This window comes from Ochotona curzoniae, unplaced genomic scaffold (genome assembly GCF_017591425.1).
Source record: "Ochotona curzoniae isolate NIBS_2020 unplaced genomic scaffold, NIBS_Ocur_1.0 contig_3176, whole genome shotgun sequence".
In the NCBI taxonomy this organism is placed as follows: Eukaryota; Metazoa; Chordata; class Mammalia; order Lagomorpha; family Ochotonidae; genus Ochotona; species Ochotona curzoniae.
In genome coordinates, this window is record NW_024465746.1 from 534,544 (window position 1) to 549,832 (window position 15,289).

The window sequence follows — 15,289 nt, forward strand, 5'->3', positions numbered from 1 at the left end:
AAGGTTCCGCATCGAGGACTCCCCGGGTTCCACTGAACGACACCCCCGGAGCCGGGTGAGATTGCAGCGCACCATCCGCACCCCGCGCGCCCGGCGGCGCCCAGGACCCTCTTAGAGCCTCTCCTTGCACTGCCCCAGCCCCGGCCGAATTCGGGATTCTGCACAAACACCGTCTGCCCGCACAGGGTTGGGAGCCTGCCTAGGTGGCTGCCGAGAGCCCTGTGAGGGGCTGCCTGGAGACTCAAGCGTGCGCCCTCGGGGCGGAGAGTGCGGCGGAACGCACCCAGACCATGCCCGGGAGGCTGATAACCACTGGCCACAGGAGACCTTAGGCGGGCATGGACTTGACCTTTCGGCCCTAGGGAGCCTCGAGCCTCACGCCTCTGCTCGGACTCGCCGGACCAACGGGATGGCCTCGGAGGTGGTGTGCGGGCTCGTCTTCAGGCTGCTGCTGCCAATCTGCCTGGCAGTAGGTGAGTCTCACTCGCTCACCCACCCAGGTCACTTGGGGAGGCCAGGGGGTCGCTTAGGTGGGGCTTCTACCCAAGTTAAGGCCTTTACACTCTGAGATTAATTTCTGGAAACCGATACTATGGTTCTGGTGCCAGAGACATCTGACATGCATGGCCCCGGGGCCACAACGTGGTGTTCTCACTTCCTGCCCTGGGTCACATTATTGGGGTCTCTCAGCCGTCCCGCTATGGAGCCTGGTGACTGGAATGGGCTCTTGTGTAGGAGAGGGCTGGGTTGCATATATATCGTCACACGTGGGTCTTTGTCTTTTTCTTTTTCTGTGAAGTACTGTCTTGTGCACCAAGGTGCGCACGGGATCAAAGTGGAGCCTCCTTCCCCAGGCTCTAGGGTCTCCTGGTGCAGCGTGCATCCAAAAGCACCTGGCTCAATCCCACATCCCAGCCACTGAGAAGGAACAAGCCAAGGGCCCCAGCCATTCTTGCCAGAGGGATGGCCACAAGGTACGGGGATGCAGTTCCTCCCTTTTTTAACCTTTTACTTCTCCAAAAGCCAAGACTGCACAGAACTCAATGCTCAGGCTGCAGACCTGGCCCTGCCCTCCCCACGCTGATCCTTCCGGATTTTAAAGGGTTAGAAAGCAGGGCTCCAACTCCCTGGGACTTGCCAGGGTCAAGGGAGGGTCACAGAGGAACCCCGTAGACGCCCAGACAAGCATCCCGCTGTTTCTACCCTACAGGCTGACGACTTCAAAAGCCCTGAGGGTCAGCTTTTCAGATAGCAGGCACAGCCTTCCTGGAGTGGGAGGACTGCCAAGTTCCCCCGTAAATACACAGTGCAAGGCTCCTTGAATCCCGCTCCATAAACCACACTGCTCGGCGTCTGCCTTCGCCTCTGCCGCACCAGGCCTAGCAAATGGAGCATTTCTGCCAAGACGTGATATTGTCTTCCCAGCCTGTGAGACCTTCTCGGACTCCCATCCGGAGTTTTGCCAGAGGTTGAAGACACTGGGACACACCTGTGCCCGTGTTCTATCTGCAGATAAGGAAAGAGGCGAGCTCCTGGCGGTGGATACCCAACTTGGGGAGGCTGTGGATGTGTAGCACCTTGAGCCCATGGACAGAACGTCTCTCTGGGCGGGGCGGGGGGGGGGCAACTGGAGTTGTGTGACCTGGGTGTCCCTGAGCAGCAGCAGGAGGGGCCGCGCCTGCTCGCTGACCTTGACCACCTGTGAGTTTCCAGGCAGGAACGTTTTTTTGCAGGAGAGCACAGCAAGCTGGTGGGTGTGGACATGGGGAAGGGCTCTTCAGGGGCGCTGCGCACAGGTGGTGTCGCTGCCAGTGGTTGGGTCTTTGTCCGCAGCAGCTCAGCATCTGTATACAGGAATGAAGGCAGCCCGGCTTAAGGCAGGGCTTTGCAGTGTACTGGCTGCTCTGTGGTCATCCATGCCAAGGAAGGAGGAGGCCTGTCTGCAGATCCGCTCTCACATGGGAACCTCCCTCCTCCCCGCCAGGTCCCTTTAACCCTTTCTTCCCTTCCCCTTTCTCCCTCTGGTCCTGCTTTCCCACTTCCTGCCCACCCCACCCCCCTCATTTATGCACTGACCAAAGCTGGAGAGTGGGTGCTGGGACTTTTATGCTCAGCTCAGTGAGATGAGAGCAGGGACTGGCTCACTGCAGACCCCCATCACACCCCAAGCTTGGGCCCCTGCAAGGACACCACTCCCCTGTCCTGGGAGTCATCCCTTGGCTGCTGGGGCCAATCTCCTCTGTTCCTTCCCCAAGCCCTGTGGGCTGACTCAGGCAGAGTCCCTGTGACATTTCTGAAGTTTCTAGGCAGTTCAGCATGGAGTAGACACCCTGGTCTGTAATCTGGGCTTCTGACTTGGCTGGACCAACCTCTTCTGCCCTTCACCATGACCCTCGTCTAAGGCTCACCGCCTGCAGCAGAGGGTGGGCTGCAGATAAAAGATGCAGTGTCTAAGTGGGAGAAGCTGGAATAGTGCCTCCTGTCTGCGATGCCCCACACTGCTGCTTCCCAGCCATGCGCGAGATCCAGGGCGTTTGGGAGGTTTTCTTCCCGGATCCACTCCATCTGGACTTGTACAGTTCTCTGGGCTCAGGGAGGCTGGCCATACTGTGTGTGTGTGTGTGTGTCCCCAGTGTGTTATGCGTGTATATGAAATATGACTACGAGTATAAGCAAGTGGTATTGTGTGTATATATGCGTATGTAAATCTGTTGTGTGCGTGCATGCCTGAGAGTGGGTAAGTATGACCGTTTATGTAGACGAGTGTATGTGTGCGTGCTTGCGTGTGAATGAGCGTGTGGAAGAGTGTGAATGTCTGTGAGTGTAGCAGTTGAGCCTGAGTGTGGGGGTGACGGTGCCCCCAGCTCAGCTTACAACCCGTTGCCCCTTCTCTCCCGCAGGGACCCCTCGCTGCAGGCTCCTTGCTGCTAAGTGGGTTGGGGGTTATCAGGAGGTTTTCAGGTCTGCCTGCTCCCAAGAAGCTGCTAACTATTCAGATTTCCCTAATGCCCTGGGCACGGAGAGTGCCATGGTGTGCTTGCCGCTAGACTGGTTTTACATTTCAGCCGTCTATTTTTACATCTGGGCGAGCCAACCTTCAAAGTTAGACCTCTGTGGAAGCTTCTGTTTTCTTCTAAATCCATTTTGCTAACACTGATGTTGACTTTCTCCTGACAGGGATATCCCAGCCTTCACACCTAATTAGAGATGTGACAAGTTGACTTTCATTTGGCATAATTTGATCCTGAAGGCCCTTTTTCTTCCCTCCGTGAAAGAGATTGAATGGGAAGTGAAAAGGGAAATGAGGCTTCTTACATTAGGATTCTAGAGTTGCAAAAGCAAAATAAAATTACGCAAAGTGAGAAGACATATTAGCCATTGATGTCTACTCAACAGGCACGGGACATTTTTAGCAAGATTTGTTTGTACATGTGAAGGGGATCAAAGGAGGGAGTGAGCTCTCCCACCTGCCGATTCACACTCTACACTGCCTGCTGCGGCCAGGCTTGTGCCAGACGGAAGCCAGGAGGGTCAGCTGTGCCCCATAGTGGCAGGGAACCCAACACTTAGGCTGGCCTCCACTGCCCTCCCAGCGCATTGGCAGGGAGCTGGCTTACAGGTGGAGCATGTGGGACTCCAGCAGCTCCTCCTATGGGGTGCAGACATTGAAGACATTAAGTTAAGCACAGTAGCCCAACCACTTGGAATTGAGAACCCCCATTCACAGTAAACCTTTGCTCTTTGTCTGGGATCAGAATTATTTTGGCTTTTTTTCCCTCTTCTTTTTCCGTGTAAACTGGCCATCTGAATACTTCTTCCCTGGCTGGTTGGGAGGTAATGTGCATGACACACCTGGCCTGATTCCTGGCAGGTGTTGCAGCCCATGGACCTGAGGGTAGGGCTGCTTGAGAGATGTCTTAGTGAAACGAACAGATGAGCAGTGAGCATCAGGGCCATGAAGAGACTGAGGGCAGGAGGGTCTTAGAGAAGTGTCTGCAGTCAAATTGTGTGCAAGTCAGCATATATTATCTTTTTTTTAAAGATTTATTTTTATTTTTAATAGGAAAGTCAGATATACAGAGAGGAGGAGAGACAGAGAGGAAGATCTTCCATCTGCTGGTTCACACCCCAAGTGGCTGCAGTGGCCGGAGCTGTGCCAATCTGAAGCCAGAAGCCAGGAGCCTCTTCCGGGTCTCCCACGTGGGTGCAGGGTCCCAAGGCTTTAGGCTGTCCTTAACTGCTTTCCCAGGCCACAAGCAGGGAGCTGGATGGGAAGCGGAGCTGCCAGGATTAGAACTGGTGCCCATATGGGATTCCGGGGCGTGCAAGGCGAGGACTTCAGCCTCTAGGCCACGTCATCTTTCCTCTTTTCATCCATGTCACCTCATGTTCTAGATCCCTGAAACCTCATTTTGATTTACACTATATGTTGTCCGTCGAACTATGTGGGTGATGTTTAGTTTTACTTTCTAGATATTACACTATAAGTTTGTTACTTCATTTGAATAATTTCACTACTTAGTAGGATTTGATTTAGCATTTTAACAGTGTTTTCTTTCAGGTTCTTGTGGTACTCATGGTTAATTGTAAATAAAGTTATTTGGCTAAAAACTGTGTATGTTTTTGTGTAAGTATTTAGGAGAACCCAGAACTGTGTAAGCGCACCTGCATAATTAAAAGCAATTGATTGAATATATGATGATAGCAGGTATAAAATGCACATAAGATTCTGAAAGGTTTAAAGTGTAGTTTTAAAGACATAGAATCAGGCAGACAAAATAAATTTTCAACTGAGACTAACTACGAAGTTGTATTGGAAAACAGTTATAAAATATTTGTCTGCAGCATGGAAGTCTGTCACAGGCTTGCGGCCTTGCACTTGACCTGCCTGATCTGTCTAGGAGATTATGGCAAGCTCAACAAGATAAGGACTTGAAGGATGCCTAGCCACCCTTGCATAACTCATTGAGCATGCAGTTTTTAACAACTTCATACTTTTTGAGCTATATGGTAATCACCTTATGAGAATACAACCTTTGCTAAATTAATTTTAAATTGTCTAACAATTTTACATTTTATGTATTTATTTTTTAAGATTTATTTTTAATGGGAAAGTCAGATATACAGAGAGGAGGAGAAACAGAGAAGATCTTCTGTCTGCTGGTTCACCCCAAGTGGCCAACCTCAGCCGGAGCTGAGCTGATCCGAAGTCAAGAGCCAGGTGCCTCCTCCAGGTCTCCCATGTGGTTGCAGGGTCCCAAGGCTCTGGGTTGTCCTCGACTGCTTCCCCAGGCCACAAGCAGGGATGAGGATGGGAAGCGGGTCTGCTGGGCTATGAACCTGCGCCCATATGGGATCCTGGCACATGCAAGGCAAGGACTTTAGCTGCTAGGCTACCGCACTGAGCCCTTTGAATTTTTTTTTAAAAAGATCTATTCCTTGATAGCTACCCACTTAATAATGTTTTCCTGTTTCTCATAAATATATGTGTATACATGTACACACATAATATTTTTGGCTTCCCTTGTTTCATATGGATGGTCACATTTTGCGATTCGATTATTAGTTTCTATTTTTGACAAGCCTTTATTTTCTATACTCAAAAAGGAGAGAGAGAGAGAGAGAGAGAGAGAGAGAGAGTTCCATCTTGTGATTTGCTTTCCCGGTGCCTGCTGCTACCCAGGCTGGAACAAGTGGAAGGTAGGAGACCACAGCTGCGTGAGTCTCCCATGTAGGTAGCGAGGGCCAGGCACTGGAGGTTGCATCTGCTGCCTGCCAGTACGCATCGTCAGGAAACCAGATCAGAAGCAGATGGGGGACTCGTACTAAGTGCTCCGATGTAAAATGTGGGTGTCTCAAGCTCCCACTTAACCCACTGCGCTGCAGTGCATCCCACATCTCAGATTCTTGAATTTTCTTTTTGTGCTGTACTGCCTGGCATGGTTCTGCATTATCTGGGATATTAAGCGTGGACATACCTGCATATTACAAAGAATTTGGGGAGGATTGAATTAAAACATGTTTGTTTGGGTGCAAAAAAAAAATTGTGTAGAGTTTTTTAAAAAAGAATAAATTTTTATGACATTTTAGAAGAACTCTCACGTGGATGTGCCAATTTTCGATAATTTTATTAAGAAAGGACGAGTTTGGTCTAGCTGTATAGTTAGTTTGCCAGAACTTGCATAGATCTGTGCAGTATCACCAGATGTCTAGAAGGGCGTGGCTTGCTACCCGTAGGGTGCAGGACTCGACTCCTGTTCACAACCCGTTGGCCCGAACTTAACTGTACTAGTCAACTTCCCAAATGCATGGAGATCTGGGAAATGCCATCCCTTTTTTTTTTTTTTTTGTGGTAGATAATGTACTTTTTCTTAGAACCAACCGTACTACCCTGCCGGTAGCGAGACTCAAATTCCCATGGTTACTTACGTAAAGCACCAAGTGTCACCAAAACAACTGCAAGACTTCTCCCAATGGTTGTTAAGGATGTAGAATAGCCGTGAGAGGAGCATGCAGCTGGAGCAGGTGAGCTGGCTGACAGAGGCCAATGAAGTAGTGTCTGGAGTCAGCTCTGTGTCTCCAGGAGTCACACACAGAGGGCTGTCACTGGTTGGCTGATCTGATTGGCTGACACAGCGGCTAGCAGGTGACCTACCCTGAGCAGACGCTGGGCGGCTGGAGTGCATTTATCAGAGAAGTTGGCACTCCTTGTCTCTGGGGGTGAGAGGACACAGCTTACAGCACAGCTGTCAATGTGTGAGAGGAGCCCCAACCCATAAAGTGTGCTGTGGGTCAGAAGTCACCGTGAGGGCTGCTGGTGCTGCACTGGGGATCTTTGCATGCAGTGGGGAGTTTTGGATCCCAGGTCCGAGGGACCATGTTGCCAAGTTGTTGAAGGGCAGTAGGACTGCCATTTTAGATCTATAAAAGAGGGAGCTGTCCAGTGGCAGATGCAGGTTAATTCTGATTGCTGGCTGAGGGCTCACAATACTGTAGGGTGTTTGGGGACTTCCTGCAGGAACATAGCTCCTCTTTCCTAGGTCTAGTTCTCCATGCAGGGAACAATGCAAACATTCTTTCTCTTCCTCCTTCATTGACATGTGTGTGATCTGGTTTTTGTCATCCACTAGGTCATGCTGCATCTTCTACAGCTGGATTGTTTAAATACAGCTCTAGAGTCTCATGTTGCTGAGTGCCTTTAACTGATGGGCCTGATAACCATGTTTCAGTTACCCGCAGTGTGCATATATCTGCTGTATACCAGAGCCTCGGTGAAATTATTAATACTTCACCATCATGCACAGTTTCCGTGGCAGATAATCGAGAGTCCTGCTTGACCTACAACCTGTTGGTAGTTGAGGATGGTCTTGTTCTTGTGGCTTCGTCCATCAGAAGCTCTGAGCCATGCCTTGCTGTTCCCCGTGTCTTCCCAGGGAGAGTGAATCCTTCTGTACTCTGCTGGTGCTTTGTTGAGACTCAAGACGACTTGTATTTGGCAAAATGATTTCTCTCTCCTTTCCTGGTGTCTGCAGGGGCAGGAGATTCGTGGTATCCTTGCTGATCCTCCTGACACTAAATTTAACTTGCCTAACACAGAGTCTCCAGTTAATCATATGCTTTTGGAATTGCAGAATTTTCTAACTGCAAAATTGGGTCTCACCATTGTATGTCAGCTATCTAGCAAAGTGTGCATTGGAGAAATGTTTGCCAGTAAAGTATTTATTGCCTATGATTTTTCTCCTAAACCTCTTAAAAGTCTGAGAAAAAAATCAGGTCTAACTTTCCTCTAACATAGTTATTGCTTTTTTTTTTTGTCTTTGGATATAAAATTTGTGACAGTCTAATTTAACTATGACTTTCAAGATGTGAACTTTTCTCAGTATGACAATTTAACACCTTTTACTTACTTTGCAAAACCCATTTGACCATGGCAACAACTGCCTGGAGAATCATCCTTGAAATGCATATTATTTTTAAAGATGTTTTCAGCTTTCCTGGAACCACACACATCGATCTGTTTTCTCTTGTGGTTAGTTCCTCTAGGTGAGTAGTTTTGGTCTCAGGTGCAGGAAAAGAGAAGGGACAAAGACCCTTACCAAGATGGTACGTTTTGAGCCAAAGCATTGTGGAAATGGCTTCTTAGAGATGAGCAGAAGTAAGTCTCCCTTGCGTCTACCACTTTCCCCCTCTTTCTGCTCAGACTGCACTGGGCCCCTGGACGCATTTGAACTTGGTATTGCTTCAGGGACATGGACGCCTTGGGGGGAATCCAGGCAGAACCCCAGTCTAATGGGCAATCTGAACAAGTTTGCACCCTATTAAAAATGGGCATGTGGCTTTCACTAGTTTCAGACACTCTCTACCACCCAGAAAAATCCTCTATAGATGAGGTGTTTCAAAATTAAGAAACTTTTCATGCTTTAAGCATTTTCAAGATATAATGTGCTATAATTATAGATTTCTGCTTTTTTTCAGTCAATGTATTTTTTTACCCTTTATCTTTTATGTTTTAGGAGTTTCATAGGCTCAGGGATTTTTCCCTCTTCCCTCCTTACTGCCCCTCCAACCCCCCACCGATATATTATTACAATAACACAGTCCTTCAAAAACAGTCCCGAGTCCATCATTCAGCCATTTGAGTGTATCCTGACATTGCAGGCGAAGACAGAAGTGGCAGAAATTCCAGCATCCAGATGTCAAGATACATCTGGCAGTTTCTTCTGGAGTCTTTCACTCGGGAACAGAGCTGCATCCAGCACTGTATCTTCACTTCCCAGGATGCTAACCTCTGCTGTGCAGTTCCTCTAGATGAATACATCTCCCTGCTCTCTGCTCCTAAGCCAGCACACCACGACATTTCCCTCCAAGTTGTAATGGGCCATTGGTTATCCTCCACTCACGTTCCACTTGGATTTGCCCTCCGAGCAAGGAGTTGCTTGTCATGTTGCTGTCTGAAGGAGGAGCTTTCTCACCGAGGCCTTGCAGTCCTCCTGTCGTGTTCACTGTCCCTCACGTGTTTCTACAGGGTGACACAGACCCTACGCGGTCCCTAGCGGTAACTAGACCAACAAATGGGGCTCATATTGGGTTTGGAATGGGCTGTGCTTCTTTGGGGAAATTAAGATTTTTATTTTACCACCTAGAGTTTGTGATCCAGCATGAAAAATCAAACCACCTTGTAATGGTTACTCGGAGCTAAGTGGTCTTGCAGGCGTGTAAAACTGGATAAACAGCGTTTGATCGATCGGGAACTGATATTTTGAGCGAAATCCTGATTGAATCAGTGTGATGTTGCGGTGCTATCGTAGACCTTAGGCGATCTTAGCTAGACAATTCTACAATGCGTTAAAGGGAAGAAGGGGCTGCAGCAAGGCTGTAGGTACAAGCACGGGAGTGCCATGCTGGCGCGTGGTGCTGCCCCTGGGGCTCCACCTCTCACTGGGAGTGTCAGCTTCTGAACCCCAATGCTTCCCCCTTCATTCTGCCCTCTCAACAGCCTCCTCCTTTTTCCTGATCCAATTCAAACTAAAAACAAATATAGCAGTTAAAAAAGATCATGCAAAGGGGAATTGCAAGAAAAATCATTTTGCTGCAAAAAACCAGAAATCCACATTTTCTTTTTTTTCCCCACAAACCAGTGTAAAGTTTATTTTTTTAATATTGTGTAATAAGATAAAATTATTCTAAGTGAATACATTTTTTATTTAAAGAGTTCCCCATGTTGCAATTCCCTCTGTTGCACATTTTTCAACCTTTTGAAAACTGATGTTTAATCCATGATTGTCTTATCAACCCTCTAAGAGTAACATTAAATAAAGTTTACTTTTCAGAAATGGTCAACAATCACTTGGTTACTAGCAAACTGGGGCAGTGAACATTTCAAACTGTCAAATTTCATTGTTAATGAAACAGCTATTAGGAAAAAATGCATGCAAAAAATGTTCGCAGCAGGCTGCTTGCTAGCAAGGTAGCAGAGAAAAAGTGCATTGGATGATTTTTTTATGGTCAAGTCCACAGCAAAAAGGAAACGACAGTCCAAAAGCCTTGGTAATGACCACACACTTCTTCATCGTATGCATTTCCCCTGATTTTTTTTTGCATACATTTCAGAGCGTTTCTGCACCGAAATGAGCTTTTCAGTTGTCTAATTCAAAGACTCCTGGTATTAGCGTCTGCCTCCACAGACCAGTCCTACGTCACACGGTTTTTGTTGGTTAAAAGGCCCCATACCAGTGTGAATGGGAAGAAGCGAAACCTTAGCTAGCAGCAAGCTTGCCACTCACTGCCGGACCAGCTGCTCTGGTCCACAGCCCGTGGTCACCTCTTTGCACTTAGGACAGAGAAGTGTAAATCAGATTACAAGCTGAGAGCAGCAGGGATGGCCACAAAATGGGGCTTGCTTCTGTGAGGCAGTGTTTTTCAGAAAGGATGACAAATCTTGGTAGCCAGACTTTTCAGAGCATCCCAAGTTTTGCTGCACAGTGTCATGACGCTTGCTGTTGTGCCCACTTGGGTCACCGTGCCTGTCTGTTCTCTGGCTGCTCTGCCTGGCAACTCCTGGCCATCTGCTCCCCCTCCACCCCCCAGCCATAATGATTCTGGGCTATTTTCAAACTGTAAAGCCACAGGGAAGCTATTTTTAAAGGACACACAGGCAGCAGGGTTTCTAATGTGGGTATCAAACATTTTTGAGTAATTATTTTCAGATAATTCATCTTCCCAAAGTTAGAGTTTGGAAGAGAGCAGAGCTCAGCTGTTACCTTTTGTTTTGTTTTGTTTTGTTTTGTCTTAGAATTGTACAAGGATGTTGAAAAGAATTTTTAAGCTTATTATTATTATTTTATGATACAGTTCCATAGATCATGGGATTTCATTTATCCCCTCCCCAATTCCTCCCCCCACCTCCACCTACTGGGTTCCCTATATTCTTACTATAGTTTAGTTCTTCATATACAGTCATACGTCCATCATTGCAAGTATGGACAATGGCAGAGAGTCCAGCATCCTATTGTCAAGATATAGTTAACAGTTTCATTGGGAGTCCATTTTTAGTCTGGAAGTAGAGATGCATATTGCATTGTATCCTCACATCTGGATATGATAGTCTCCATTACACAGTTACTGTACATCACCTTTAATGAAAGGCCACAAAACAAAATCAACAGCAGGAAGAAAAATTGAAATTTGCAGCATGATGAAGTTAAATAATACGCTACTGAATGACTAATGTGTCACTGAAGAAATGAGAACAAAATCAATCTTCTTGAAGCAAATGATGCTTCTGTATGATCTATGAGTCATTGGAGAATTTAATAAGAAAATGTTTTGAAGAGGTGAAACTAACAAAAAAAATCCATGAGATACAGTTGCTGCTGATCTTTGTTGGTGAGATGTGTCTCCTGTAGGCAACAAATAGATGGATTTTGTTTTTTAAATCAGTCTACTAATCCATGACATTTGACTGATGGGTTTAAGCCATTTATATTCAGGGTTAATATGAATGGGTGGTAATTTGGTCTTGTCATTTTAGCAATGGGTTGTTAATTGATTTCGTCTTCTGTTATAAATTTTCTGGGATGTTTTTCACATTTGCCTTTGGTTTTGGTGGGTCTATTCCTCTTCTTTGTCAAGAGAACATCTTTAAGTATCCTTTGTAGAGCAGGTTTGAAAGAGGCATGTTCTTTCAACTTTTCTTTACTGTGGAAAAACTTTATTTCATTTTTAAAGACAGAGGAAAACTTGGCCGGGTATACTATCTTGAGCCAACAAGTCTCTGCTCTTAGAATCTGGAATATGTCACTCCATTCTCTTCTGGCCTGTAGAGTTTCCTGTGAGAGATCTCCTGTGAGTTTAACTGGCATTTGTTTATATGTCCATTGATGTTTTTCACGTGCACATTTCAGGATCTTTTCCTTATGTTCAATTGAAGAGAGCTTGATGATCATGTTTGTGGTGAAGATTGCTTTTGGTCAGGCCTGTTGGGAGTTCTGTGCCCCTTCTGGATGTTGTTTCCCAACTCTTTTTCTAGATTAGGAAAATTTTCCTTATTATTTCATTGAATACATTTGTAAACCCAGCTTCTCTTTCTGAAACTTCCGGGACTCCCATAACTCTTAGGTTTGGCCTTTTAATAGTGTGTTTCAATTCTTGAATACTTTTTTTAGCTTGACCCAGCTTTGCTTCCAGCTTTTTGTTTGTTTCCCCCTGGTGACAGGAAATATCTTCTAATTTTGAGATTCTTTATTTTGCCTCCTTCATTCTATTTTGGAGACTCTCCACTGTACTTTTAATTTGCTCTACTGTATTCTTAATTTCTGATATATAATTTTTTGTTTGATTCATTGCCTGTGTGACATATTCGTTTACGTGCTTCTCGTTGATCAGAAGCTTTATAACAAGTGTTTTGAATTCTGTATCCTCCATTTTCTTGATGTCTTCCTCAGTGAACTCTGAGGTTGGCAAAGGGTTTTGCTCCTTTGCAGGAGAGTCTTCAGTAATATTCATTGTGCATTTGTCTCGTCTTTTGCTCTTAGTCATTATACTTCTGGTTGTCCGAAGTTACTTATTGCAATTGGTACATGGCTCTTTGTTTGTAGTCAGTTGTACCACTCCTTCCAGCAAGTTCCAGGTCTGGGTTCTTATGCTAGATTTCCACCATGGTCTCTATAGCCCCAGCTCCTGGCTTACCACTGTCCACCTCCTGTGATACCGTGCTGAGGTAGCACTGTTGTCTGTACAATTTTTCTCCCACTTTTGGTTGGAGCAGGTCCCAGGATTAGGGAGACACCAGGAGTCCTATTTAGCTGGATTGTTGGTGGTGCTGGTATTCCTGGAACCTGTTAGCTGATAGATCTGAGAGCCACACAGACCTATTTTGACTCATACGATGCCATAGTCAGCAGTATTTTCCTGTTGGTCCAGTGCAATGCACTAAGCTGAGTGAGTTTATTCCCAGCACAGTGTACGTGCAGCTCACTGTTGTCCTTGCATTCTTAAGGTTTTTCCACACTGCACAAAATGGTGCCTGATGTGTCAGTATTAGAGTTATTGAACTGCTAGCCCTTAGGTCTTGGGGCTATTCAGACCTGTCTTGGGTGGAACCTGTAGGATGCCACATTGTTGCAGTTCACTGGACTAGAAATGAGTTCAATTCTAGCTCAGTTCACGCTCAGTCCTTTCCCTTACCTTTGCCTCCTTATGCAAAATGGCGCCCAATTCAGCTCTAGGGGGCTTTCTGGGCTGTGAAATACACCCTGTTCCTGTACCGCCTGTCTGGGATCTACTGCTCTGTCTCTGCTCCTGGTCAAATCAAGCAGACTAGTAGGACGAGCAATTCTTTGTCTGGGTTCACCTCCTGAGCTCCTGGTGAACGTCATTGCCACCTAGTTGCTGGTATCATTTTGGCTGCCATTGCAATTCAGATTGCTGTAAGGTGAATGCTGCTGGATTATCAGTCACTGCAACGCCACACCACTGTGTTTGCTCCTTTTCTGTGTGTTAGTCTCCAGGTTCCTCTCTGTTTCACACTCGGTAATGTTTCTCTGTCTATTTCAATGTGCCCTTACTCTATTCTGCCATCTTGATTCTTTAGATGTTATCTTGCTGGTTCGATGCTGATTAGCTACTAATTCCAAGACACCCAATATCAGATATACATGTTAATTTTCACCCTGGAATGTGCATGTAAAGTGTTGTGCTTGTCGTCTAAGGAAGGAAGCATAAGCTGGTTGAAGGAACCCTCCTGGAGTGTTTCTGCAATGGGAACCCCGCTATAACAATGGCTTCTACATGTGGATATGCACATAGTACATTTTCTTAGTCACAGACCGTATCCATAGCTCATGGGTGACTTGTTCCTTACACTCATTTGAAAGTTTTATCTATGATTAGAGTATTTTTTCTTGTCTCCCATAAACTATAGACATTTTGCAGAATGTCTGTAACCAAAATCATAACCAGCAAGCGAAGAATTTAGATGGGACTTGGCCCATCCTTTCCTCTCTTAAAATGGCAATTCTTGCCCAAGGAAGCTTGTGTCTGAATGCCTATGGATTCCTATCTCTTCATCCCATTTGATGTCACTGTTTTCTAGTTTTTTTCTTGGCTATTACCCAATGGGACTTTGACATACTTCAGAAAAATTAATTTGAAGTTTGTCAAATAATAGCATCCATGCTTTCTCATCTGTTTATTCCTGATTCATCTCATTTCTTAAGAGAAATATAAGAAGAGATTGGGGCTTGCCTGAAAATGTTTTCTCTCCTTCAAAATGAGAGAGCAGAAAAGGATGAAGGTAAAGAAGGTAAAGGAAGTTTCAAAGGTTATTTGTAATTCCTGTGGCTTATGCTGTTGCCCCTAGGGACATGAGTTTTATATTTTCTGGGGTTTTTTTTTTTGTTTGATTTTGCCAAGTCATTTGTTGTTTTTTCTCCCCTAAGGAGCTCTTTACATTTTATGGTGTAGTTCCTGTCATGAAATATTTTTAGTTTGGATGTACTTTTAATATCTTGATCTTCTACTTTGAGAATGGGGTATTAAGGAGTTGGTGATTATGAATTTTTGAGAAACATGGGACTAAATCAGTCCCATATTTGGGATGACAAGGTTGCTTGGAGCTCAGTCTATCCCACAGATTACAGATTCCCAGGCATTTAGTGGGGGAGGTGGTGTTTCCCAAATCTATATGACCGTAGGACCTCTATTTGTTTTCCTTGGCACTGATGTTTTGGAATGCATTTTAGAAAATTCTGGACTTGGGAATTATAGAGCTAACTGTGGCCCAAGGAAGAATTTATTTGGGTAGAAAAAAGCCTTTTGGAAGACATGAGCATGGAATCGTCCTGCTAGATGATCTGTGTGGACACTAACACAGTTAGAGGGGTGGCTTCCATTTGCACTCTTGTTTGTTTGAAAACATCAAGGCAGTCCAAAGGAGACAAGCAGTCTTAGCGAGTAGCTGTCCCAACAGCTGTGCAGTCCCTGATGCCAGCCCGGCTCTCCACGTTTCCATGTTTTGCATCATGGACAAAACCCAAGCATCCAAGGTCCTGTGCTTCCTATACTACTTCCTAGGCTTTGTTCCTGGTCCACACAGTGACCTCTGTGCAATCCATTCTTCATACTGGTCCTTTTAGCATCAAGTCACTTGCCATTCTTCTGTTTTCAGCCATCCAGTGCTTTCTGGTTGCACTGGAACACACTGAACAGTAAATCCTGGATTTGGCTTTAGCAGTCCATGGTCCTGGACCCTCTATCCATACTGGAGTTATTGTGATGGCTCCAACACAGC

General features: G+C 45.8%; 1 protein-coding gene and 1 non-coding gene across 4 annotated transcripts in view; one reads left to right on the top strand and one right to left on the bottom strand.

Moving 5' to 3' along the window:
• Positions 1-409: 409 nt before the first annotated feature.
• The window catches only part of PIEZO2 (piezo type mechanosensitive ion channel component 2), a 410,674-nt gene continuing 395,794 nt past the window's right edge, over positions 410-15,289 (top strand). For all 3 annotated transcript variants that reach the window (XM_040979222.1, XM_040979221.1, XM_040979223.1), the window contains exon 1: positions 410-473. In XM_040979222.1, coding sequence (XP_040835156.1) covers positions 410-473 — 64 coding nt within the window. The remainder of the gene's footprint in view (positions 474-15,289) is intronic.
• Positions 9,937-10,057, bottom strand: LOC121155842. Its single transcript, XR_005883745.1, has one exon. It is a non-coding gene; the product is annotated as a small nucleolar RNA SNORA32 (small nucleolar RNA).